At 35.8% G+C, this 27,386-nt stretch overlaps 1 protein-coding gene across 4 annotated transcripts; it reads left to right on the plus strand.

The window, feature by feature from the left end:
* Positions 1-306: 306 nt before the first annotated feature.
* LOC100891933 (ATP-dependent RNA helicase TDRD9) lies at positions 307-27,386 on the plus strand. Of its 4 annotated transcripts, XM_011666553.2 has the most exons (37): positions 307-611; positions 1,528-1,667; positions 2,403-2,545; positions 2,984-3,205; positions 3,964-4,086; positions 4,668-4,748; positions 5,452-5,610; positions 6,026-6,132; positions 6,514-6,569; positions 7,202-7,259; positions 7,727-7,869; positions 8,399-8,503; positions 9,028-9,125; positions 9,561-9,692; positions 11,174-11,336; positions 11,805-11,868; positions 12,337-12,448; positions 12,995-13,048; positions 13,491-13,610; positions 13,839-13,946; positions 14,201-14,301; positions 14,541-14,615; positions 15,239-15,334; positions 15,730-15,817; positions 16,241-16,348; positions 16,738-16,863; positions 17,445-17,549; positions 18,124-18,246; positions 18,837-19,121; positions 19,778-19,848; positions 20,413-20,619; positions 21,137-21,275; positions 22,997-23,112; positions 23,609-23,675; positions 25,157-25,332; positions 25,656-25,723; positions 25,811-27,386. In XM_011666553.2, the coding sequence occupies exons 1-37, from the start codon at positions 424-426 to the stop codon at positions 25,882-25,884; spliced, it is 4,401 nt and encodes a 1,466-aa protein (XP_011664855.1). In that variant the 5' UTR covers positions 307-423; the 3' UTR covers positions 25,885-27,386. The 4 variants fall into 4 exon arrangements, with proteins under 4 accessions (XP_011664855.1, XP_011664854.1, XP_030854833.1 ...); XM_011666552.2 differs by having other exon boundaries at positions 25,656-27,386; XM_030998973.1 differs by lacking the exons at positions 307-611; positions 1,528-1,667 and adding an exon at positions 1,752-1,995 and having other exon boundaries at positions 25,656-27,386.

Below are 27,386 nucleotides of genomic sequence, written 5' to 3' on the forward strand. Positions count from 1 at the left end.
CTACTAGGTGCAAGATTAGCTCAATCAAGGGTCTAATATTTCACAAGATCGCACATGCTCGGCAGGGCGAGCTCCTGTATTGCCAATGTTTTTCTTGTCTGGATTTTCTGGGTTAGCCTACTTAAAGGCAAATTACATAATTTAAAAAGAAGGTATAAAAAGGCATTAAAGTACTAGTAGTGTTTAATCACTGTTTACATGAGATCAAGAGTAAAAAATATATGTTTAAATGATTCATTACATAGATAACTATATATAATTGTATTTGCATTTATAAATCTATTCGTGTTTTAAACATTATCTATTATAGTCTGAGACCAAGGTTAAATATAAAGAGTGGCCATTTAACTGAACCATGATCAGAGTCAAAGTGAACTAACTTTAGTAAAATGTTCGTATCATAGTTTGAAGTATCGTTTCGACATGGCTAGATTTCTAACTGCAGAAGCATCATTTGAAGATATTGATGACTGGTTCAAAATTGGCAAAGCCAAGCCTTCTTTTCCAGCTGTAATTCCCGCCAGTGCGACAGGGGGAACGGGAAAGTTGCGAACGGAACGTTACGAGGAGTCGCTCCGGAAGACACGGGCAAGGCAAGGTGTACAAACTCGGTAAAACAAAAACGTGTTCACCGTTCATTCTTGTGCATGTGTGAGAACAAATGTGCGTGCGTGATCCAGAGCCTGTATCCCTTTTGCAGCCAACATCAAATTCTTTAGAACTTTGCAAGAATAATGAAAATGTCACAAATGTCCTAGAGTCTAGTCTATCTGTGAAATTTAAACGAAAGCATCCTTAAATTTAGACCGAAATGTCTGTTTCTCTCGTTCGTTAGCCTCTGATTTGGGTAGGGTCGCCGGTCGGCTCCTCTCTTTAGAGACAGAAGCGAACCATAGGGACTGCACTGCAAACTCAGTACTACGGATCTGAACACCTAACTTAAATCTATGCCCCTAAACTACATTTTACCTAATGAATATTTTATTTTATTTTATTTTGAAAATTAGGCCTAGACCTAGGCTTTTATACATCGGTTCCACTTAGACGTCTACCAACTTGACTGAATAAATCTGTTTTAATGGTCCATTTTCAGGAAATTATGGGTCTAAATCGACATCCATGTTAGAAATCTTGCAAGCCGTATTTTAACTCTCAATGCCCATGACGTCATCTAAATCTCATCAAAATGATTATGAAGGAAAAACTGCACGAGCTACAAGTTCGTAATGACGTTATCACATTTAAAAAAAAAAAATTTGAGGGTGAAAAGAGGAGTGCGGTTAATACACGAGGGTGATTTATACAACATGTATTACGGTACCCACCACCGTCGGATGTGTTCTCGTATGTGTTACCATCTCCCCTTGCATTTCCTTTAATACCTCTTTCCCTTGTGAGTAGAAGTGAAAAATATTCCTCCAAAAGTAGTTGTACGTTGAATGTAGCCTACATGTAGCATGCATTAATTTTTAACAATAAATGAAGGTATGCTAATGATATTTCTTTGCTTACATGTGTATTCTCCAGCCCGAAGCCAGAGACGGTGCAATCTGGGAAGGCCTATGCAAATCATTATCGACAGCAGTGGGATGAGCAGCAGCTGGAAGATGATATATCAAACCTACACATTGATGAGGATAAGCCTCTCCCTAGCAGTGCTATGTCAGGTAACAATCATATATCAAACCTATGCATTGATGAGGATAAGCCTCTCCCTAGCAGTGCTATGTCAGGTAACAATCATATCAAACCTACACATTGATGAGGATAAGCCTCTCCCTAGCAGTGCTATGTCAGGTAACAATCATATATCAAACCTACACATTGATGAGGATAAGCCTCTCCCTATCAGTGCTATGTCAGGTAACAATCATATATCAAACCTACACATTGATGAGGATAAGCCTCTCCCTAGCAGTGCTATGTCAGGTAACAATCATATATCAAACCTACACATTGATGAGGATAAGCCTCTCCCTATCAGTGCTATGTCAGGTAACAATCATATCAAACCTACACATTGATGAGGATAAGCCTCTCCCTAGCAGTGCTATGTCAGGTAGCAATCATTGCTTGGATTCAAAATAAAAGATTCTAATAATTAGATGATGACTACAAGAAGAATGACTGGATATTCTGAAATTATCTAGTGTTTCTTGAAGATTTTTCTTTTGCTTTTAATGGGGGAGACTTCTTACAGGCTAACAATGATCTAGAATGTGTTTAGTGTTAATGTTTATGTTCTATGAATGCTAGTATGCCTTTAAATGAGCAACCAGTGGACATACAATTTATACATATATGTTTGAACATTATGTACACTTTGAATTTGGATGAAATATGAGAAGGTATATGTGATTTTTTTTATCTAAAGTTATATGAAATTTGTATTAACTTCCCAGATTTGGAGAGTATGAGTGTAACATCAGCGAGACCAGTCCTGCCGGATGAGACATCACCAGAAGTAGCTGTCCAGGCCTATGATAACTATAACTTTGATCATACCTACAATGAAGAACTGCCAATCACCAAACATAAAGATCAGGTACAGATGATTCCAACTTGACACAATCTACATGTATAGTACCATCAGAAGTAGCTCATTTCAAATAAATGCAATTAATGATGGCTGAACTATTCATGTATCGTATGAAAAACGAAATGAATTTAAAATGTTAAAATACATAAGATAAACATTTTTGTGGGTCATATTCAATTGCAACTTCATGAATGTTCATGGTATATACCGTTTAAGCATGTGGGCTAGCTCAGAATTGGTAGACAAAAGATTTCTCCCTCAATCAGCTGATATTGAACTTTTTTAGAGTACTTTATTTTATAAAAAAAAATTTGTTAAGGGAATGGTAGAAATATTGAAGGATTAAACTAACCAAGAAGATTTGTCTGAAAACCTACAAGGGTTGATTCCCCCTTTTTGTCTAATTTCTTTCAAATTTTCTACGTATTCACATTGAATTTGCAGGTTCTGAACACCATAGAAAGTAATCAGGTGACCATCATTCAGGGTTCTACTGGTTGTGGTAAAACAACACAAGTCCCACAGTACATACTGGATGATTACGTGTGCAAGAGAAAGCATTGTAACATTGTGGTGACACAGCCTAGAAAGATTGCAGCTATCAGTATTGCTAGGAGGGTGTGTGAAGAAAGAAGATGGCAACTTGGCAGTCTTGTGGGATACAGGGTAACTATGTTGTTTGATTTCTTTCATCAAGTACGATAAATCCATAATATGAGATATGTATAACCCTGATATGACTGTCTTAATTAACCCATCAAAACTGACAATTAGCTTATATCCAGTACGGTCATAATGGCGTCCAATGGGTTTATCAAGGAAAAGTGCATACCAGTGGTACGCCTTTGAAGAACAGAAAATGTAGCATTTGTTTCAGATACAGGATATACTCCAGAGCAAAATATTAAGGTCTCATGACTCTTGTGATGTTAACTGTGTTATATGCTACCAACTGCACCTCAACAAAGACCGTCTCTTTAGAAAAAAGAATAAGAATAAAACAAGCGATAGCTCAGTCTATAATTTCTAGTAGAAAAATGTGGTATTATCTTTTGAAGTCTAATTATATTGACACTGCTATGAGACTTTATTAGCAAGGATGCCAGTTTTCAGGCAATAACCTGAATTCAGACCCTGGCAAGTTATTTTCAGACCATAGTTTAGGCTTTTTTGTGAACAAAATAGCTCATCCTAGATGATTTTCAGGCCCTCTGATCAATTCTAACTGGCATCCCTGTATTAGTTAGTTGATCAGATTTTAACCCTGTAATCTCTTTATTGATCTTGCATATGAAGTTTGAAGACATATTACATTTTGAGGGTAAGGATTATTGTGTTCATCCTTCGTAATCTTTGTTCGAATATTTCATGTTTTGTTTTCTTTCTTTCTGTGTGTGTGTGTGTGTGTGTGTGTGTATTGATAGGTTGGTATGGACAAAACGACATCTCCAGACACTAGGCTGACATACATGACAACAGGTGTACTTCTACAGAAACTCATCAACAAAAGGAATATGACTGAATACACTCATATCATCTTAGATGAGGTAAAGAATCTCCTTGAGTTATACTATCAACTATTGCTAGCAAATTCTTGCTGGGGGGGGGGGGGGGGAGAGTGGCATTGTTGTTAGGAAGGTTGGATTTTAACGGATCTACCTAACTAATACGGTATACTTATTTGTCAGAGATCTCCATTTTACATATATCTATCGAGCAGAGAGGCTCACGTCAGAAATTTGAACCAGGAACTTTTGTTATAGGAGATATTCATGTTTAGTAGATGATGTATTTTCATTCAGCTATCGCTTGAAAGTATTGCTTGTGACCAGTTTTGTTTTGAAAGATAGTGTTATCTTTTGTGTAGTAAATCAATCCCAAATTGACGGTTATAGCAGTTAATTTAATGCTCTCTGACGTGTGTATAAGGTGGATTTCTCTGTTATTACAAACTGTTGAGCTTTCTTTTTCAGGATATAAAACATTTTTATGTTTAGTTACTTTGGATGTGTGGAGGACTAATTCATTTTCTCCAACCAGGGGTTGTATGTGTCAGATCTCATTGTCACATGACCAGTCCCTTGCTATAATTGTGAAGATTTGACTATTTTGTTTCTGTTCTTTACAGGTTCATGAACGAGATCTAAATACAGACTTTGCTATGCTGGTTGTCAGGAAACTACAACGTACTAACTCCAGGCATGTCAAGGTTGGTATTGGTCCTCTTGTTCAATCTTGCCAACTTTATATATTCTTGTTATTGTTTTAAATTCAGTTTGATAATGTGTTACTTCAGCAAATAACCAGTTAAAGTGCCATCCTCTAAGCAAATTGTACAATATATGTATATATATATATATATTGAGTAAGGCAGACTAAATGAATGAAAACGAGTTACCCGGTATATATGAAAAATTAGTTTGTAGCTTGCAGTCGTAATATGCATATCTGATTGTAATTTTGGCTCTAGTGAATAAGAATGCTGGCAATTATGAAACGGGCATAGTGTGATTGTTACATACCTAGTCTCATGTTGTATGTACCAGTACTATGAAACAAGTGTGAGATGTATACATTGGTGTTTTATTTTATGTTTCATGGAATTGAAGTTAGGTCCATAGTGATTGAGTCTGGAAGTATCATATGTAATGCACTTTTCATCACTGCAATTTTATTTATGGAATATACAATACAATCAATTATATTTGTATGGGAAATGACCAGTAATAGTTTGTCCATGTGTAAGTCACACATTGATGGCAAAACATTTAAACACAGTTTGGGAAAAGGGCCATGGATGCTTTTACAATGTCTGTTTTTCTTCATTATATATATTTGAAAAGATGATGCATTGGCTATTTGGATGGGTAAAGATGCTTCCTTCTTTTTTTCTTTTTTTTTCTCCCTGCCAGGTTATTTTGATGTCAGCCACCATCGATGTGTCTCTGTTTGGAGAATACTTTGCTCTACCAGTAAGAGGATCATTAGAGATGCCTCCTGTAGTCAGTGTAGAAGGAAAGGTCTTTGATGTGGAGGAAGCCTACCTTGACAATCTCACTAGGTTTGGACTGGTAAGAACCCATCACAACCTATCAATACACTAGATCTCACAGTCTGTATTAGAAAGAGGGCTTATTTTGCAAATCTCACCTGGTTCAGATTGGTGAGATGGTATCACAACATTATAAGAAAGAATTATTAGTTTTGTATATCTCACATAGTCTTTTGATGATAAACAAGCGTGCCTGGATAACCCCACTAGCTTTAGACTGGAAAAGACCTATCACAGTACTTTATCAAAATGATCGGCAGTGTATTTTTCTCACAGTCTATAAGTATAGAGCTACAGTATACGTATTGAATGTTTCACGAATGAACTTTCATGTACCCGGGGAGGAGTTGTATATAAAGTTAGCTAATTGATCCAGACTACTCAATCGACTATACCAATCCATTCTGATAATATTACTATTGATCTCTTTACAGGTACCACGTCATAGACCAGATATGAATCCAACCATCTATAAGGAGACCTATGATTTGGCCAAGAACTTGGTCTGTCACTTTGACAACATGGAGAGACAAGAACAAGGGTAAGGATGACAAAATGTGTGGTTAAGTGGTTTGATTCCTTGACTGGAAATGCAAGGGTCATGGGTTTGAGCCCTGGCAGGGCACTAATGTCCCTGAGCAAGGCATTTTATCTACATTGCTCCTTTCTACACAGGTGTTAATTGGGTACCCTTTAGGATGCAAACATCATTGTTGGATTAGCATGTGCGTGCCCGTTAAAAGGTGACTAACTGGAGTGCTCCTCAGGGAGTGGAGAATGTGCTCCATACTGTGCAGAAAAGTAGTTGAAACCAGTGCCCAGGATAATTATAATACTATGAGCATTTTGGTCAGTTAATGGTAAAGCGCTAAATATAAGAAAGCTGTGTATCTAATCCTTTTGCTAATCTTGTATTTGATAGGATACCTGCTAATACAATGGTCAAGAAGAGAGGTACAGTTCTAGTCTTTCTTCCTGGTGAGTACTTTTATATACTTCAAAGATATAATTGCTTTCACTAGAGAATCAAACATTTTCTGCACTGATAGTGTCTCCTTTTTCTGTCTTCATATGTATTTATGCAGGCAGATTTTTAATTACTTTTAAGCCAGAATACAATTCGATTATATAATGTAACTATTTTGGTAATAATAGTAAAAATGATAACTGATGATAAGGCCTAAAAAAAAGATGTTTTATTGCCCTTTAGGTGCCAAAGCATGGGTTGGTCGGTCGGAATTATAAAGAAAAAAATGTACTCCCTCTTTGGGCCGACATTTCTCAGTTTTGAATGCTTTAATACATATTTGTCCCCAAAAAAGGTAAAACTAAAAAGCCGACTGTAGATTTCAAGATTTTGGGGTTGGTCTCAAAGGGCAATACAACATTTTTTAATTTTTTTTTAAGGCTTAACAATTGGCCAAGTGTTTCTAACATGGCCTCTCTAGTTATATTTTATTGAATTACTGATCATTGAGCTCAGCTCTGACATACCCATGATTAGTGAGTGAAAACAGACCAGTTATCACAGTACTGAACTAAAAACTATTTTCACTTGAAAAGAAAGTTTGATCTGAGCATTTCAGGGATCCCTTATCTGTTTTCTTCAGGAATCCGGGAGATTGAAGACTTTGAGAAGCTGCTCCCTGGACAAGGATCAAAGGAAAGGTGTGTATTATTCAAATGCTATGGAAAACAGGTTCTAGAACTAGGCAATCTGATTGGTCAAATGATACTATGTGACTCTGATATATTCTTCCCTACCATGCACACAAAAAAATCCCATCGAAATGTGAATCCGTTCAATGAGACAATTGATGTGCATTCAGTATTGTAACAAGGAATTGTTTTTAATTGTGGTGCATTGTGAGAAACCAATCAAAAACAAAATTGAAAAGAAAGCTTTTTTTTAATGTTAATCACATCGTAATTCCATGTATTTTATCGTAGTTATTTAGTGATTTCCTGCAGTAGCTTATCTTTAATTAGGCCGAGACTGTTTTCTTCCAGATTGCACCCTAATATCTAGAATGGTATATGTAAGGTAGCACATTTGGAAGCTTTGGGTATTTGTAGAATTTCTGAGTGTGTGAATATTACAGGCCCAATATGATTGTCTCAATACATCCCTACAGACTGATTGTGATTCCTCTGCATTCATCCATTACAACTCAAGAACAAGCGAGGGCCTTTATCAGGCCAGAAGAAGGATTCCGGAAGGTCATCCTCTCAACCAACATCGCAGAGAGCTCCATCACTGTACCTGATATCAAATACGGTATGTTGCATCACCTCCTTCCCAGTCTATGCTAGTATGGCCTGTGTTGTGATATGAGAAGGAGATATGATATGGGGGGAAATTAAAAGTTTACAAGGTTATATATATAAATATATACTGCTACTGTAGTAAGATCGATCTTGTTGAATAGTATTCACGATATATTAATCCCCTTCTAGGTTATGTTTATTATATATTCACTTTTAAAAAACAGGGATTTGTATCATAGAGAAGTAGAATTTGAAAAATTATTGGACAAGCTGCTCGTACTCTGAAGTTCATTGGCCTGAACTTTTTAAAACCTTTTACTGAGCAAGTTGTCATGCTTATTAAAAGGCTATAGAATGTGGTTTGTTGACAACTATTCCTGGTTAGGTTTGATAAATGATAGGCCTGTACTTGTTCATTTAACACACACTGACTAGGAGGAGATTTTCTACAGCAATTAGTCTTTTAAAAGTGTTTTTAATAAATGTAGATAATCTCAATAAAAAGTTATCATTTTCTCCATATTTTCTCTGAATGCTAGTGATTGATTTCATGTTGCTGAAGTGTATGGTGTGTGATGTAGAGACGAACTATCAGAGTCTACAACTCAACTGGGCTTCTAAGGCTAATGCTCAACAAAGGAAGGGTAAGTCCTCCCTTATATCTTGCATATGATTGGATAGAAGGTGTGAAAATATTAACCAATCGGCATCCAACTTAACTGTTAGGTTAAATTAGTCAATCACGTCTTAGATGTTCTTATTGTTATAATTAATTTATATAGAATGCTGCTTTATCTTAAAATCATTTGTACATTACCTTACCATTGAAATCATATTAAATATCATGTACAGATGACAAACCTGTTCATTTCTTTAAGGAATATCATGTATTTTTGTCAACAGAATATTTAGTGATACTTACATGCATGGTCTATCCAGATTGTTTTCAGTTATCTATAATGAACTAAATGGTTGTAGAATATTGAGATGCAGAGAATAAGAAATATTAGGATTTCATTTTTAAAGAATGTGTTTGTTGTTAGTCTCCATGTGAGGAAAGATCTTGTGCTCAAATAAATCATAAATTGTATTAAAACTCCCATTTTTTAAGAAATACTCTATTCTCCAAACAAAGATTCCTTGAAGTTGTATTTCTTTGTTATTGTAGGACGTGCTGGGCGTGTTTCTTCAGGTCAAGTGTACAGGCTGATACACAAGGCTTTCTATGAGGAATACATTGATGAGTATGCCATCCCTGAAATTCTGGTGAGAAGTGATTATATACATCAGAAGAGTTTCTTAAAATCTTGTAGATAACTATAAAAGGACAGTGAAAGTACCAAATGAAAGGTGGAAACCCATTCATGTACACGATTCTTTTGTCATTATGTAATGTGTTCCCTAATATTTTGAAGCGCCTTGAGCATTTTAATAGAATAGATAATGGCGCTATATAAATCTCATGTATTATTATTATTATTCAGTCATTGTTGGTGAACCAGATGGACTAACAGATTAGCTTTTTCTTTGCCTTTTTTTGATGAGCTTTTGCTGTGTACTACCCTTTTGAATCCAATCTAGAAAATAATAAGAAATAAACCAAAGATTTTGAATTATTTATGTTTTTATCATTGTTAGCATACAGATATATGGCTTGTATTGATTTACATGTGAATGTTTCTTGTACACGATTTACTATAGCGTTGTCCATTGGAGCAGCTGATTCTGCAGGTGAAAGTTCTCGATCTGGGAGAACCCAAGGCCATCTTAGCCCTGGCCCTGGAACCACCAAACCTGGACAACATTGAGAGAACAATCTTACTCCTCAAAGAAGTAAGTATACAGTCTGCAGTATCAGTCACTTCTTTGTTTCATTGAAATGTTTCCTGCTCTTATAGCAGTATGTAATATATATTGTAAAGAGGATTAATTTTTACTATATACAAAAGTGTTTTTGAAGAGTAAGTATTATTGAGATGTAAATGCGTATAGTAATCACTGTATCTGACAGTGGTATTTTTCAGGTTGATTGATTAATAGAAAAATTAAGCAAGGTCCATCATGATCATGCCTTGTACCATACATATCATCAACATATATGCATGTTACATAGTTAGACCCAATCCTTAGTGAAAATATATTGCATTGGGCATTTGCTGAAAGTTATCTTATTAACCCACTAAATACTGAATTCTCTTATTCCCATAGACTTAATACAGGAACCACCTTGTTCCAGTAGATGATGGTTTAAAAAGTTCTGTTTGATATCAAAGTACATCATGTGAAACACCGCATGACACAATTAATTGGCATAAAACATGAGCTCATGTGATAATATTTCATTTTCAATTCAAACATTACACACATTCAATAGGCACAAAACATGAGCACATTTGTTAACATTTTGTATCCAATTCAATCACTAGCAACTTCTTGGAAATTTTTGAAAAATCAACAAAAGTGGTAACTGATAGTACATAGATACATGGAATATCTGATATTAGGAGCAAAGTGGACATCAAACCCATGTAAAATAATATTTGTGAAAACAACATGAAATATAACAGAAAGCCTTGGTGTACACATCTTTCAAACAAATATGTTGTTTTATAGATTGTATGAGAACTGACATCTAACATGACGATTCTAAAGTCATAATAAACTCTTGTGAAAAGCATTACACAGATAATCATATTGTAAGGTTTGAGTTATATTTATCAAAAGTAACTTTTATACATCTTCCATACACTATTACTCAAAATATAATATTGTAAGGTTTGAGTTATATTTATCAAAAGTAACTTTTATACATCTTCCATACACTATTACTCAAAGTATAATATTGTAAGGTTTGAGTTATATTTATCAAAAGTAACTTTTATACATCTTCCATACACTATTACTCAAAATATAATCTTGTATGGTTTGAACTTTAATACATCTGAAGGGCAATGTGTTGCACAGAAATATTGTAAGGTTTGAGGTATGTAAACAATTATATTTTTAGGGGCAAAGTGATCGAGGTGGAAGAGTTTTATATGAGAGCTTTAAATGAGGCTTCGCTCACTGAACCAACACACAACTGCTTGTTTTTTATAGTATTTCCTGTTTTTGTCAAAATTTGCTAGGCGGTATTTACCGGCCTACACTGCACAAAACGCATAATAAGATCTTTTGTCTTCTATATTGCCATGAATTCGTAGTGGATTTTGTGGATACTGTTTGTTACTATATAATCTATCATGGTACCTATTTAGACTTGTAGGTTTCTGCTTGCCTGTGTCAGTAACTATTCTATCTCCTGTATCTCGCAGGTTGGGGGTCTCACCACAATACGATCCAGTGTAGCGAACCCTCATGATGGTGAACTGACCTTTGTAGGGCGTGTCCTTGCATCACTTCCTGTTGACATACGTATCGGCAAACTCTTGGTCCTGGGTCATGTCTTTGGATGTCTCAAAGAATGTCTGGTCATAGGTAAGTACTTGCTACTGAGAGCCAGAAGGTTTTAACATAAGTGACATCCCATTCTGACTCTCAACAGGTCATTAGATAACGTGCATGATAGGGATGATGATAGGGATGATGATAGCCTGTCTTGAGCTTTATTTTGTAATTAGCAATTGTTTTCTTGTACATTCATAATGTATTGAACTGTTGTATCCCTGCAAGAATGAATTGAGCGGAATGTAGTTCTGTTCATCTATAGCTGTCCTAAAAGTAATAAAGACATGCAATGTGTCTAATCTGATTGTGGAGGTGTCATGGTATAGTGGTTCATTCACTTGACCCCAATCCAAGGGTCAAAGCGCTACATAATTGGCTGCCAGCCATGACCGGGGTAATAACCTTGGAGTGCCACGATGTGACGGACATGTGCGCTATATAAGAAGCCACCATTATTATGATTAGTATAAAATGTAACAATTTTTTCTCTCCATTTAGGAGCTGGTCTGTCTCTCAAAAGCTTCTTCTCACAGCCATTCAAGAGAGCCTTAGAAGCTTACAAGTGAGTATGAAAGATGAATCACCCCTGATTGATAGAGATTTTTAGACTAATTTGATGGGGAAATTCCTGTTATGGATCTTCATTGAAATGCAATTTGCTTTCCAACCAATTAGGATCGCAAAATAAGATTTATATTTGGAGTTGGATTTAGAGACTAATGAAAAGGACCTGGGGAAACACATCGGTAATCAGAATATTTATGTAATTTAATAAAGGGTGGTAATCCTTCAGGAGATAAAAAGGAGAGTTTTTTATAAAAGTCATAGAGTTGACATTTAACATTTGATGTATGTCATATTTCAGGCTGCCACTTTTGAAGTATAATTTAAATCGTACAAATAAAAACATGGTCTTTACCTAAATGCAAAATTACTTGTATACATTTTCAAGGCAAGAACAACTATAGCTAAACACATTTTTAAAGACTTAAGATCAAGATATTGATCTCACATTTTTCCTTTGATTCAGATCCAAGTTGAAGTGGGATGCAGGAAGCTTCAGCGATCCTGTTGCCATTTTGAATGCGTACAGAGAATGGGAGAGATGTAGGGATAACGGATTCTTTGCTCGCCATAGAAGGGTAAGAGATCAATTACATAAAAATTTGAACTTATTTGTCTGAAAATATTAATTTTCATATGTGATTTGAATTGGATCCTTCTTTTTGGATTTTATCCTTCATATTTCATCCTTCATATTTCATCTGTCATTATATAATGTTTCATTCAATATATTTTCAGTTTGTTGCATCTGGCACCTACTGATTTGCTTCATTCTTACAATTTCTATTTATAATGGCTCTTACATTCTAAAGCTTGAAAGAATTCTTTTAGGCTACTGGTATATACTGGCAACTGAACAGTGTGGTGGGGATCAAAGAGTATAAAGAAAGTTCATTCTTGTTAATAAGTATTATGTCTGTAGGGTATTGTTCTTTGAAATTTCAATAAGTGTAATCTGAAGAAATTAAAAAAAAAAATTTAATCTTACTCACTGAAGATGTTTCTTTACTGATTGTGTAAATATAAAATAACTAGACTTGAGAGATAATTGCCATCATAAATGGTTTGGTTTAGTTCCCTCATATCTCATCTAATCATCTTCTTTTGTTGATTGGTTTATTTAGGCTGAACGAGATTGGGCAGATGAAAGGATGATACAACTCAATCCTTTGAGAGAGGTAAGAATGAGAATACTTGCATATCATCTAACTAGTAAAAGAATTTGTGTCTTACTTTACAAATTATCTGATATACGTACTAGAGAAAGTCATTGCATCACTGGAACAGAAACAGGAATTCTGTTAAATGGAACAGTTATATTGATCTATTAAACTGTTATACCATGATCAGAAGATCATGTTTAATTTGATTGTAGACAAATTGAATAGTGTACCGGTACTTATGATTGATTATAATTACATGTCTGTGTTAAAACTTTACACAAGGATTCAGATTCAGCAGAAAAGAAAACATATTGCAGCAGGATATGAAATTGAATAATTCTTGGGGAAGCTATATAAATCCTGTATAATGAGGAATTCAATGTTACTATATTTTGCTCTTGAGTTGAAACATTCTATCTGTTGATATTTAGTTGTAACTCACCTTTTCATTGATCAGGTGTCCAAGCTTGTTGCAGAGCTTGAAGATCGCCTATCCAACTTCAACATCCGCCTTCAGAAGGGAAACCCCCGTAATCAGCAGAAACAAGATCCTACACACAATCTACTCATCCTTAAGGTCAGTTTGGTTGAACATTCAGATAATCTCAAATCTAGTATGCAACTTCTTTTAGAAAGATATAAGCTAAGATAAAATATGTGAGTTTAGAACTACAGGTAATTAAATGATTCCCATGTATCTGATAATTACGAGGTCTTTGATTTCTCATTTAATTCAGGATGGTGATTACTGTCATGTAATTTATAATGATGTATTGATAGCCACTTCATATTCTTTAAATGACAGGTTGTGCTAGCAGGAGCATTCTACCCGAACTTCTTCACTTGGGTTCCTTCGGATGAAGCTGACTCCTTGAAGATACTCTCAGGCAAGGACCCATGTACCACAGTCATGGTGAGTATGTAGGTTGTTCTAGAAGGTGCCTTCCTTCTTTACCTGGGTTCCTTCAGTTGAAGCCGACTCCTTGAAGATACTGTCGGGCAAGTGCCTGTGATATATAAATATCTCATTTATATTAGAAAAACAAGATTGCATTTTCTCCATGTATTATAAGTTGAAATGCAGGCCTCTTGTTTGAACACAATACAATGACATTGTTTTCATGTAGAGAATATTATTTTGTTGAAACTTGTATCTCTATTGATTAGGTGAAGAATATACCCCCTCATGGTGAGCTGTATTCATCATCCATTGGTAAACTCTTCCAGTGCTGTGGCAAGGGCAAGAAACTCTTCTTTGAAGATACCAAGTGAGCATTCTCTTTCTCTCTTCTTTCTTTAAGTAGTATCAGTTTTGTGATCCTTATTGTGCAAAGTTGAAAGTTGAAAGATGAAGACAAATGTATTGATTTTGTCTACCAGTTGAAAGCTGTTAATTGGAATTGTTGAACTGCTTAATCTTTGGAATGAAAACTTCGTATTTTAACAAGCAAACTAATTAAATCTTGCCTGATGAAGTGTATTTTCATGTTTTTATTTTTTCTTGCAGACTGTTTGTGCAGTTTGAGAGACAGAGTGACTACAGCCCTATCCTACCCGCTGTCTACCATGCTGTCAAGATGAGGTATACCGTAGTGCATTCATCTCAATTCACCTGCTCTATTATTAAACCACATCTCCAAGATTCTACTATTTTGAGAGATGGTACCACATTTTATAATTTCATTTCCATGTATTTCACAATTTAAGTTTGTGTTCCCTATTACTTTTGATAATTTTTATCATTTCTTAACTTTAACCTCCATGACTATTTGATTGTTCTTTTTGAATATGCCTCACTTGTCAATGCGAATGTATATATGTGAGAACTTTACCTTTTTCATTCATATTTCTCCATACATTGATCTTTCCTTTTTCTTTTGCATGCTGGTTTCATGGTCACTGAGTATAAAGCAGCTGTAATGGCAAGATTATTCAAGCTGAAATGACATACAAAACCAATGACCTTCTCACTCTTTATGGTCTGATGGTCATTCAACTTCTTTACACCAAGTGAATCATATAAATTCCAACTGATAGTAATTGTCAATAATTTCAATATTGTTCTGATTAACATGTGATGACTAGAAGTATAATATCAAACACTTTAGATTTATTGGACATTTTCCTTCCACATCCTTTTCGAAGGATGTGTATTTAATTAGGAGTGCTGTCATCCACGGTGTACTCTTTTATTTTTTATTCCAGACATCTGAAGATGCCATTACAGTTAGATGTGTTTGAGGTGGACAAGGATACTGAGGTGAAGACAACATTGGAAGAAAGACATCTCAGATCAAACAGGTATAACTTGCTACAGGCTAGTTTGGATTTGATATAATTCATGTATTGTTTATTTAATTTTGTTGTTAAATGTAATCACAAGTACTAGCAAACTGTGCAGATGAGAATGTTACAGATTTTGTTTAAAGTGATATAAAAGTTTCTGAAATGACAATATTTTCACTAGAATAGAGATATTATGACACATCAGTTTAAATTAGAAGAAAAAACATTCCAGTAGCACTATCACACATTAGTTGAATAAAACATCTGTTAAACCATGCATATCAACAACCTGTTGCTTTCCACAAAATGCCTGCTTTATAGTATACTATTCTTTTCTGGCCATCCTCCTGTACAAGCATGTGTTAGAATGTCTAGTATCAGTGATTAATTGAAGCATTGTTCTTGTGTAGGATGGCTGTAAGCATCAACTCTGAAGGACCAAAGCAAGTACCACTCCCAGATGCTTCTACAGACTGGTCTCTTATCATGCCTACTGCTGTAAGTGATCCACTCAGTCCTACTGACATTAACCCTCAGGCCTTCTTCAGATATGATGCGGAAAAACCAGTGTTTTTTTAAACGGTGGTTCACCGCATCATATCTGAACGAACCTTTACTTTGCCATAAACGGTTTCACTGCCTCAATTTAGATATTGCATAGGAGACAGAATTGGAACATCACTGTGATTTGATATCTATTATGTTGGTAAATGTTATTGCATAATTGATGTTCTGATATAATGGTTTGAATGTCTCCATCAAACAGAAATCTGAAACTCATTTTGTGCCGTTATCCTCCAGCAATGTTCAATTTTTTTTAATGTTAGAATTGTTAGATTTACAATGAATTTTCAATACATGACAAGCCAATAGTGAATCTTGTAACAGATACTAAGAAGCCTTTTTATTTTGTTGTTACAGGTTGCAGATGGCAACCGATTCTGGGCTCATTACATGAATGAGGAAACGATCCAGATCATGTTGAAACTGCTTGAGAAAGCAAATGATGCTGGCTACAGGGAGTTGGAGGTGAGAGAATGTGTGTGTCTTTACAGACATTTATCAGTGAGCTATGAGCTTGTACAAGTCTGTGTGAATAATGTCACCATCTGGAAGAGACATCTTTAGGCTTTAAGGTTTGATGAAGTCAAATGAGCTGTAAAATTTTGTCGGGTTTTTTTTCTGTTGATGGATTTAGAGACTACTTATATATTTGTGTTCTATGTCTATGGTATCAGTAGATCTTCTAAATTAAAAATTTTCTTGTTCCAGTAACTTTGTAAAATACATATAGTCAAATTTATTTATAGAACATAGTTTCTTAGCATAACTGCAATACTTTCTCTTGAAATGCAGTATCATTACTAGGTCTTTTAATGTCCTCTGTTATAAATACTAGATGGCTTGGTTGTTTTTAGTCCTTAGATCTGAGTGAAGTGCGAGAAGGAGACTTGGTGCTTGCTCCATTCACAGATGCTAATCAAACACGATACTTCAGAGCTAAGATCCTTCAGATGAGACGTGCTACAAGGGATAGCATACAGGTTAGTCACAACAGGCCTTGGAGGGGGGGGGGGGGGGGGCTGGCTAAAAGGCTCCTGAAAACATGAAAATCTTTTGTTTAATTTTATTTTCCATTGCCGGTTAGAATATTATCAGAAATGCTCCCAATGGGTAAATCATAGATATGTCCAAGTCATATTATGCCATACTTTTGCACCACAATTTGTTTTCTTCCAATTAAATTATTTAATGACTCTTCACATATGTCATGCAGTCAGTGTTACAATAGATGACCCCAACCTTTTAAATATCAGGATAGTACAAACTTGTATTGCATTTAAGTCCTGAAGACCTGAAGATTGGAGTGGACACTGGACAGGTATTAACCTGCCGTTAACCTCTGGGAGCAGTAAGAGCATACAGGGCATTCAAGGAATGAATTGTGCCATCTTTTGCTTGGGTTGGAAGAGACGATTGTGAAATTAAGTGCCCTGTACATCTTGTAGCTTCAACCATGCTATTCAGAAAATCAAGTGCCTGAATCCCTTTACCACAGAACCAATATGATGATATAACATTGATTCTATGCTCACATGTTATAATGAGTTATGTCTCGTTACAGGGAAACCAAGTGGAAGTGTTCTTTGTGGACTATGGCAACAGAGACGTTGTACCTGAGAAGTATCTGCGCTACCTGCCCAAGCCACTCCTAGACATACCATTCCAAGTACGTACCACTTCACATCAACAACATTTCAATATCATGTTCAACTCATGAACAATGTACGATGGAACTAAAAATAGTTCAAATGTTCATATTTGATGAGTATTCATAGTGTGTGAATACCGTTAATGGTTTTTGTATATAAATAATTTTGAGCTTACAGTTTTTCATTGCCCCTAATAATAATAATAATAAAAGGCATTTCTATAGCGCCGTCTATCTAGAAATTCTTTTCCGAGGTGCATTTAGTATTACTCCGGCTTTAGCCGAGCTGCCATTACAGCGCTCAAGCATTTCAAGGAATTAATTCCTGCCAGTTACCCATTTACCTCACCTGGGTCAAGTGTGGCAAATGAAGATTAATGCCTTGCCAAGGGACATAAGTGCCATGTCGGGATCGATAATTTGTATTGTCAGAGTATTAATGTGTTTGCAATGTGAATTATTTTTCAGAAATGATAAAGGAAGAATCTTCTGCATTTGCATAATAACGTCTTTTGTAATCTAACTTGTATCGAGCATACATAGAGTTGATGTTTTCCTTGTCTTAACTTCATCCTATGTTCTGTATATTCAGGCCTTTGAGTGTGTTCTAGCTCACATCAAGCCTCTATACAAGCTGCCTCATAACCAATGGCTTCCCAAGGCTAGAAAGGTCTTAGAAGAACACATCATCCAGAATATACCTTTCCAATCCAAGGTGAGATAGCAAAGGCTTCTTTATCTTCTGCAAAGTTGACATTATTGTCAGAAAACTTCTTGTTTCACTCATTTTGGCTCCTGGGTATTGATACATCAAGTGGTTTCAGTTTACATATGGTTGCGTAATATAGCAACTCAGAGATCATTTCATCCAGGAATGATAATAATGATGAGGATTGTGTTACCAGGGAAGCCTCGTCAGCGTAATTGATGTTTTTCCTGAGGATCCTGAAACTATTATTTTCCTAGCAATTGCCAGGTACTGATTTACACCTGGGTGGAGAGTGGCAAATGTACATCAATGTCTTGCCAAAGGACGTTATTGCTTGGCTGGGATTTGGACCCTCAACCTTTGGATTGAGAGTCGAGTAAATGAACCACTATACCAGTACACTTCCACAATCATTTATTATCTTGTCTTGTAATTGAACACTTTGATGATAATGAGTGGTGAATGGACTTCTCTCAGTCGAACTCTGTAGATCATACATTGTACATGGGCTATGTCTTGATTGGCTTGTAACATGTTTGAACTGGTCAACTGAAGGCTGTCGAATAACATTTTTGAATGTAATTACTACATTCCAGATATTCTCTGTTGTGGATGGGGTTGTAAGACTGGACCTGTACAACACCCACGTGGAGCCAGAGGTCCACATCCAGGAGGTGTTGATTCAGATGGAGATAGCTGAGCATGCTGAGGAGCCTCATCTCTCTAAGGTTAATCATCTTCAGAGAGAGATAGCTAGAGAAGAGACGAGAAGAATGCACATTGATCATCCTGAACAAGTACCTGCATCGTTGGAGGAGGAATCCTGGACACAGATGAATGTTAGACAGAGTGATCAAGGCAGGAGAAAGAGGAGAGGCAAGGTAGGCTAAGATGGTATCCAGCCCAACTAGTACAAAGTACAGTCATATCAAGTCTAGATACGCAGTCCAACTTGAAATAGAGATTTCTCAGTGACATGAAAAAGCATTCTTAATATTTAGGTCAATCCTGAGGCAGTTTGACTAAGGAATGCTACTGATGTGAAGGGAAAAGGAGTGGTGGTTGAAAAACTAATTCATAGGAATTAGTAGCAATATCATTGTATGGTTAATTATTTTGATTTGGAAATGATCAATTCAAACACAGGAAACTTTAATAAGATGCATTTGTTTACCTGTAAGGGCTACTGCTACAAACCATTGTGTCAATAATGATTTGTAAGAATAATGTGTACTTTTTTTAAAGAATAGACTCTAAAGCTCTCATTCTGACCTCTTGATAGCTCTATCAAACAACTGATTTTAACTACCATTACAGGGCAAGGAATTCTAATCTGGAATGAGTAATACTTGGTAGGTAAAAGACCTTAGACTATCAGATTTGTCAGTGTGGGTGCCAGACTGCATCAAAAAGGGCTGTGCAGAATAATCATGACTCACTCTCACATCTATCCTTTCTACCTCTTTACGCAAGAGTCTTGTGTGAAGAAGTAGGGAGGAAAGATATAAGTTATGTATGTATTCTCTTCTCTTTTCAGGTATATCTCAATGGACCAAACAGCCCATATGAGATCAACTTTGCTAGCATGACAAGAATAGGGAGACTGAAGTAAGTTCTAATTTGATTTGATTTGATTTATTGGTTTCTGCATTTTTTTCATTTTTTTCATCATACATTTTCATGAACATAATATGGTTTGATACAATATTTTATGTGTATATAATTTTATACAGATAATAAACAAAATTAAACAAATATATTGAATGCATAATTAACATACATTAGATGCAGGAGGGCTACAGAAATAAGCAAAGTAGCTTAGTAGCCCTCAAAGTAGCCCTCAACTTAGATACAACAATAAAAATAAAAATAAAAAGAGTGTGACTTGCAGAGAAGAAAAGGAAAGGGGAGAGAAGGAGCGTTGGTAATAATACAATAAATCTCATACATCTGCTGAATATAATGCATCATTAAACAAACAATATACATCAAGTGTATTGTATTTCATTATTATTTTGTTTAAACTTAAGGCTGCATGAGCTTTTTTCTCACCTTAAAAAGTAAAGTTTTAGCCATTTTTTCCTTTTAAGAGAATTGCAGAGAATGGAATGCCATGTCCCAATATCGAAACAAAATCTGACCCTGCATTCTGTGGTTTGTTCGTTCTATTAGGACCTGCCGAGTGGACCGTGCTAGTGTGAATTCTGTCGCCCTAAGCACAGAACCAGAAGACAAACATGAGAAGATGATGGTGTCAGCTCATGTAGGTCTGAATCCATCAGGTAGTGTCTTACAAGCCAGGAATACTACCTTGATGCCTAACATATCTGATCTACCAGCTCTCGTCTGCATGCTCTTTGCTCCTACGGTCGAGTTCAGGTAAATTACACTTAGGCTGTTTATTAAAACTTGTTATTAATAAAATGAAATGCTCAGATTATTAGATGTGTGGTAGTTACAAGTAGTTATTAATAAATTGCTTTATGAAACAGGGCCCTGGTCTAAAAGATTTTATTTATGTATTCCAAGAATTAAAGTTGTAGCTATATATTCCATCTGTAATTAAGTGAAACTTATGTGAGAAACAGAAATATTGACCTTTGTTGGCTGTCCCCATTCTTATAAATGTGAACATTTATGATTTTATAAATATATCTTTGTAGTTTTATTAAAGGGGAACCATGATTATGAGTCTCTATTGTGAAATTGGTGTGTAAAAAGGATCAGGTTTTGAATTATTTTCTGTTAATGTGATTAAGATTTTCACTCAGACTTAAATTCTGCTTCAACCAAGAATCCAATTATGATATCATAAAAGTAATGTAAGGTACAGCTTTTATCACCTTATAGCACTGTTTAAGGTACTTATCTTATTAATGATTCTTTTGTTTCAAAGAACTGATCGTAAGATGACACGTCTGACTGGTCTACTATGTGGATTAGGATGGGATCCTGTAACCCAAGCACCAATGTTAGCTGATCATGATATAGAACTAGCTTTTGATACCAAGATCAGGAATGAAGATGTCTCCAAGGTACTTGCATTCCTTTCTCTTTCTGATTGTTGTACGTGTATGACCTGTTTCATGACATAGATAAGCATTGCAAAGGAACTTATTATTTTTCAGTAATCCCTGGACATTGGCTGCAGGGTTTCATTTATATTTTTATCTTGTAGATTGTGATATCGTTCTGTCTATTCAGGTGGGCTGTATCTAATACAGACCACCTTATATTTTTGTTAAAATTGCCTTTATTATTTATTATTAATTTATTTTTCTTAATTCTCGCCACTTTTTTGTTAGCAAGATAACTTGAAATTGTCTAAATCAAATAACTTGAAATTTGGCACACATATGTATAGGCATATAGAGAAATCACAATAACGTTTTCAACCTTGACCTTGACTGATGACGTCATCTAGGCGCCATTTTGTGAAATTTTCTGAAAATCAACTCATGATCATATCTTCATAACCAAAAGTAATTTCTCATTCATATTTATCATGATCAAGGTCAATATCAGTCTGGTCAATTTCAGGTCAAAAAACGCGCGCGTGCGCGTACGTCCGCGCGTCAGTGCGCGCGCAAAAATTTTAAATGCTCAAAATCGTCTCAAATTTATTTTGCATACGTTTTAGGTCATTTTAAGCATTTTACAAAAAATCGCGCGTACGAGCATGCGCGCGCGTTTTCGCGCGTAACACCATTACAAAACATATAATCGCCATTTTTTTTTCTTTCATGATATTTCTCATATTTTTTCGAGGAATTTGATACCATGTTTATCTCTTTATGACCATTAATAACAAGATGAGCGTCAATTCAAGATAAATGTCTGTGCGCGCGAGCTCTTTTAATACATAGCATATATGGTCAAAAACATGCCTATACAAAATCCATTATAGCTTTTTGGAATAAACCGTGACCTTCAATTTTTTTCATATTTAGATAGAGTATGAGTCGGGGATATGATTCCATGTCTCATTTGGCCATTAAGTGTATCGTGACATCACCATAATGGCCTTGGAACTCAAAATACAAATTTGCATATTATGAAGTCAGCAAATTTATGTAAAATTGATTGTATCTCTGTAAATATTGATCGATTTTCTTCCAAATTTCGATATGTTGTAGCTAAGACAATTCTCTATAAGCTCAGTTGTCACCATTTTTCATTTTGATCACTTCATCATAGTGTAAATTACGATTAATGGGCACATATCAGAAATTGCTTAAGTTGCGTGTTATGCCTATGGAAGTTGAATTTCGTTCACATCATTAATCTACATGACATTGTTTTTTAGCAATCTCGCTTATTTTTGCTCTATTTTGTCTCAAATTTTAGTTGACCAGCCCACCTATACTTGTTCCAAACAAGTATTATATGTCTAGTTTTGGTATTATGTTTATGGACAATGTTAAGGTCTGCCCTTGGGAAATAATCTTATGATGCATTAGGAAATAACTGATGATGTTAAGGATTATACATAGTATAAATAATCTTCTTCTCACCCTTCTTGTGTATACTTTTCATTGATGTTGATATCATAGGAATACTTCTCCTGGATGTTCTTCTACAATAATTTATTGAAAAGAGATAAATCAACATTCTTATTGCAAAAGTCCCAGTACAGTTCTGCTTAAAATCATCAATCACAGACCTTCACTCACTCATTATTGATAAACTTGATTGATGATATTGTGCTTGTTTGTAAGATTGTATCTAGAGTATATCCTGTATGTTTGTGTGTTAGATGAATGGACTGCGGTTTGCTATCAACCTGGCTCTGGCATCCAAGGATTATATCGCTATGTGGGGAGCGAACGCAACGCATCAGATTCAATGCCAAGCAAGGGATGCACTCATTGGGTAAGATCAGTCATTAAAGACTTGAAGGAAGGAACTAAATATTGACATAGAATTTTATTGCTATGCCATCCTATAGTTGTGTGAACAAAAAATTGATGTTACATTGTTAGTTTGCATGTATTCAGATACTCTACATATTTTGTTTTTGACACAGATTTTCGTCCATGCTTAACAATACCCAAAATAAAACAATGTTGAGATTGTACTGTTCTATTCAAGTGTATTGTTATTTGGAGCTTTGTAACTTGTGGTAAAAATGGTGTAAAAATAAGGAGCAAACTATTGTGTCACTTAGTCAAAGAATCTTGTTTTAATGGAAGAAACAAGAGTTTCTTTTATTATAAATGATTGGCATTATTTGGATAAACACAAGAAACATGAACATTTAACAACTACTTCAGCCCAGTGCATATTCTGGTAATATTGCTGTTAATTTAACATCCTATCCTTGTTTGTTTGATCTCTTTCACCTTGTCCCAATTCTCATCCGTTATAGATTGTTCACAGCCAAGAGATCACGTGTTGAGCCACTTCACTACACGCATTGCTATGCATGGGACCAGGTAAATATAGCATTATACATACATTAAACGATTTTAATGTATTCTAAGGTATTAGGATGGCAGAATTCAAAGATATAGACAGGTAATTAAACTCATGTATGTGAGTATATCAAAGAGAGGGAGAATAAACAAATATTATAAAGAGAGGTGTTGAAATTCACATTTGATTAATATAAAGTTTACAAATTTTTAAATTGTGTTCAGAAGAAACAGAGAGGAATCATGTAAATCGTTGATAGCCATGCTTTGCACATGTATGTCATTTCAGAGATGAGGACATAAAGATATGCGACATTGGCAACTATCCGCAATGGACATTACATTGTATGGTTTACCATTCATTGCAAACATGTATAGATGTACAGCCTTACATCCTCAGTAAATGGCATGTAGTTATCTTGCAGTCAGTTTTTATGCCTCTGCTACAAAGTAGCCGGAGGCATTATGTTTTTGGATTGTTCGTCCGTCCGTATGTTCATATGTCTGAACGTCCCGTTCTCATGATCGTTATCTCAAGAACGGATTGAAGGATTCCCGCCAAACTTGGGTCAACTATGTATCTTGCAGAGCCAATGAACTGAATAGATTTTGGGGTCAAAGGTCATGGGGCTCATTATGTATGCAAAAATAGCTGTTGAATGCATGCATTGTCAATAGAACCGATTAATGGATTATCGCCATACTCAAGGCATGTATGTATCTTGCAGAGCCAATGAACTGATTAGATTTTAGGGTCATAAGGTCAAAGATCATAGGGTTATTCATGTATATGAAAAATAACTTGTAATCACAATATTCTGAGAACCTGTTAATGGATTACAATCGAACTTGAATTTGTAAAATCGCTCTATGGCGGAGGCATCATTTTCGAATGCGCATAGTCGAAGATCCACCTAGTTTTATTTTTAATTTATTAATTTTTTAGATTGTTTAGGAAATTAAATGCTGTGGTAAGGGTAAAATGGACACTTTTATGTAGACATTTTAAAAATAACCAAGACATTTACACCATGATAACTATGACCAAGGCATTTACACCATGATAACTATGACCAAGGCATTTACACCATGATAACTATGACCAAGGCATTTACACCATGATAACTATGACCAAGGCATTTACACCATGATAACTATGACCAAGGCATTTACACCATGATAACTATGACCAAGGCATTTACACCATGATAACTATAACCAAGGCATTTACACCATGATAACTATGGCCAAGGCATTTACACCATGATAACTATGACCAAGGCATTTACACCATGATAACTATGACCAAGGCATTTACACCATGATAACTATGACCAAGGCATTTACACCATGATAACTATGACCAAGGCATTTACACCATGATGACTATGACCAAGGCATTTACACCATGATAACTATGACAAAGGCATTATACCATGATAACTATGACAAAGGCATTTACACCATGATAACTATGACTGTGTTGTCTTTGTTTATCTTAGCTTGAGGAGGCATCCGTCATGCCCATCAAGAAAGAGGATTACACATCAGAAGACTTCCCAATGCTGTATCAGTTTCATAACGGTGTGTTCTTAGAAAGTCCTGAAGATCCAGAGGAAGATGAGGAGGTGGCAATGCTTAAAGATCATGTAGCTGATCTCTATGAGAGAGCTAGCAGGTAAATACATGCAGGTTCTAGCTTCTTTATGGTGAGAGTAAGACTGGGATCTTTCATGGCTTAAATTGTAGTTGTAGAGGGATACTTGCTTGTTCCAAAAGATCTAAGATTATCAAATATATTACATTGAGCTTTGACTGATGATATGAGGCATATATTAGAGACTTCATGCACTGAAAACCAAATAGAATATGTCATTTTAATTCATTCTGGATAATTTTTATGACTGAAAAACATTTGTGTAATTAGATCGTTCAACAGAGAAGCAAAGAAGTACATATTAATATAGTAAAATAATATCCATTCTCTCTTTTCTCTCACAGGTCTACGGTTCGGTTTGTGAAACCAATCACGTGTATCTTGTGTCAGGTGCTATGCTTCTCACCTAGAGATCTATACTATCATCTTCAGAACACTGCACACTTAGAACGAGAACAAGCCCTGGACCCCCCTCCTTTAGTGTGATAATCAACTAGAGATCTATACTATCATCTTCAGAACACTGCTCACTTAGACCGAGAACAAGCCCTGGATCCCCCTCCTTTAGTCTGATAATCAACTAGAGATCTCTACTATCATCTTCAGAACACTGCTCACTTAGACCGAGAACAAGCCTTAGATCCCCCTCCTTTAGTGTGATAATCAACTAGAGATCTATACTATCATCTTCAGAACACTGCTCACTTAGACCGAGAACAAGCCCTGGACCCCCCTCCTTTAGTGTGATAATCAACTAGAGATCTATACTATCATCTTCAGAACACTGCTCACTTAGACCGAGAACAAGCCCTGGACCCCCCTCCTTTAGTGTGATAATCAACTAGAGATCTCTACTATCATCTTCAGAACACTGCTCACTTAGACCGAGAACAAGCCCTGGATCCCCCTCCTTTAGTCTGATAATCAACTAGAGATATCTACTATCATCTTCAGAACACTGCTCACTTAGACCGAGAACAAGCCCTGGACCCCCCTCCTTTAGTGTGATAATCAACTAGAGATCTCTACTATCATCTTCAGAACACTGCTCACTTAGACCGAGAACAAGCCCTGGACCCCCCTCCTTTAGTGTGATAATCAACTAGAGATCTCTACTATCATCTTCAGAACACTGCTCACTTAGACCGAGAACAAGCCCTGGACCCCCCTCCTTTAGTGTGATAATCAACTAGAGATCTCTACTATCATCTTCAGAACACTGCTCACTTAGAACGAGAACAAGCCCTGGACCCCCCTCCTTTAGTCTGATAATCAACTAGAGATCTATACTATCATCTTCAGAACACTGCTCACTTAGACCGAGAACAAGCCCTGGACCCCCCTCCTTTAGTCTGATAATCAACTAGAGATCTCTACTATCATCTTCAGAACACTGCTCACTTAGAACGAGAACAAGCCCTGGATCCCCCTCCTTTAGTCTGATAATCAACTCATAAGACCATCAATGGACATGGTGGATCAAACTATCTGTGACAGAGTGTTGGTACTCATTAACTGAGGACCGTATGATGACCATTAAGTTATGTTACATACGAGCATGAAATCAAGTACGAAAAGGGATTTATTATCATCGTAGTTTGGACACTCTTTGAGGATCCAGAATGATGAAATTATATCATGTTGAAGAGTTTTATGAAATCATGAAATCCCCAGATGTTCAGACACGAAGGAAACAAAGGTCTCCCTATCCGAGTTTCATGCTGACCATCATGCATGGCAACATACCTAACTAGCTGAGTAGCCTTCTGCCCAAATTAGTACAGCAATCTTATAGATAGATAGCATGCTGCCAAATATAGAATTGACTTGTATTCTTTAAACATTGATAGAGGAGGCTTTTTTTTAAGGATCATTTCTCAATGTTGCCCCAATTTCCTTCCAATGGTTTTTGTTGAGCAGATATAAAGTGAAGATAAAAGGTTAAAATACAATTATGTATGTAGGAATTAATTTTGATGGTGATGTCCAAGAAACACATTTGTATACTAATGCATGATACATATATTATACTACTGTACTAGGGGGTACTGAGCATCTTTTATAAACCGTTTTTC

Source organism: Strongylocentrotus purpuratus, unplaced genomic scaffold (assembly GCF_000002235.5).
Source record: "Strongylocentrotus purpuratus isolate Spur 01 unplaced genomic scaffold, Spur_5.0 spur5_scaffold_5, whole genome shotgun sequence".
In the NCBI taxonomy this organism is placed as follows: domain Eukaryota; kingdom Metazoa; phylum Echinodermata; class Echinoidea; order Camarodonta; family Strongylocentrotidae; genus Strongylocentrotus; species Strongylocentrotus purpuratus.

Bases quoted from the DNA above. Each gene is read 5' to 3' on its own strand.
- LOC100891933 (XM_011666552.2), top strand. From the start codon at position 424: ATGGCTAGATTTCTAACTGCAGAAGCATCATTTGAAGATATTGATGAC. The intron at 13,611-13,838 runs GTCAGTTTGGTT...TTTAAATGACAG, and splicing joins ACAATCTACTCATCCTTAAG to GTTGTGCTAGCAGGAGCATT. The intron at 23,113-23,608 runs GTAAGATCAGTC...CATCCGTTATAG, and splicing joins GCAAGGGATGCACTCATTGG to ATTGTTCACAGCCAAGAGAT.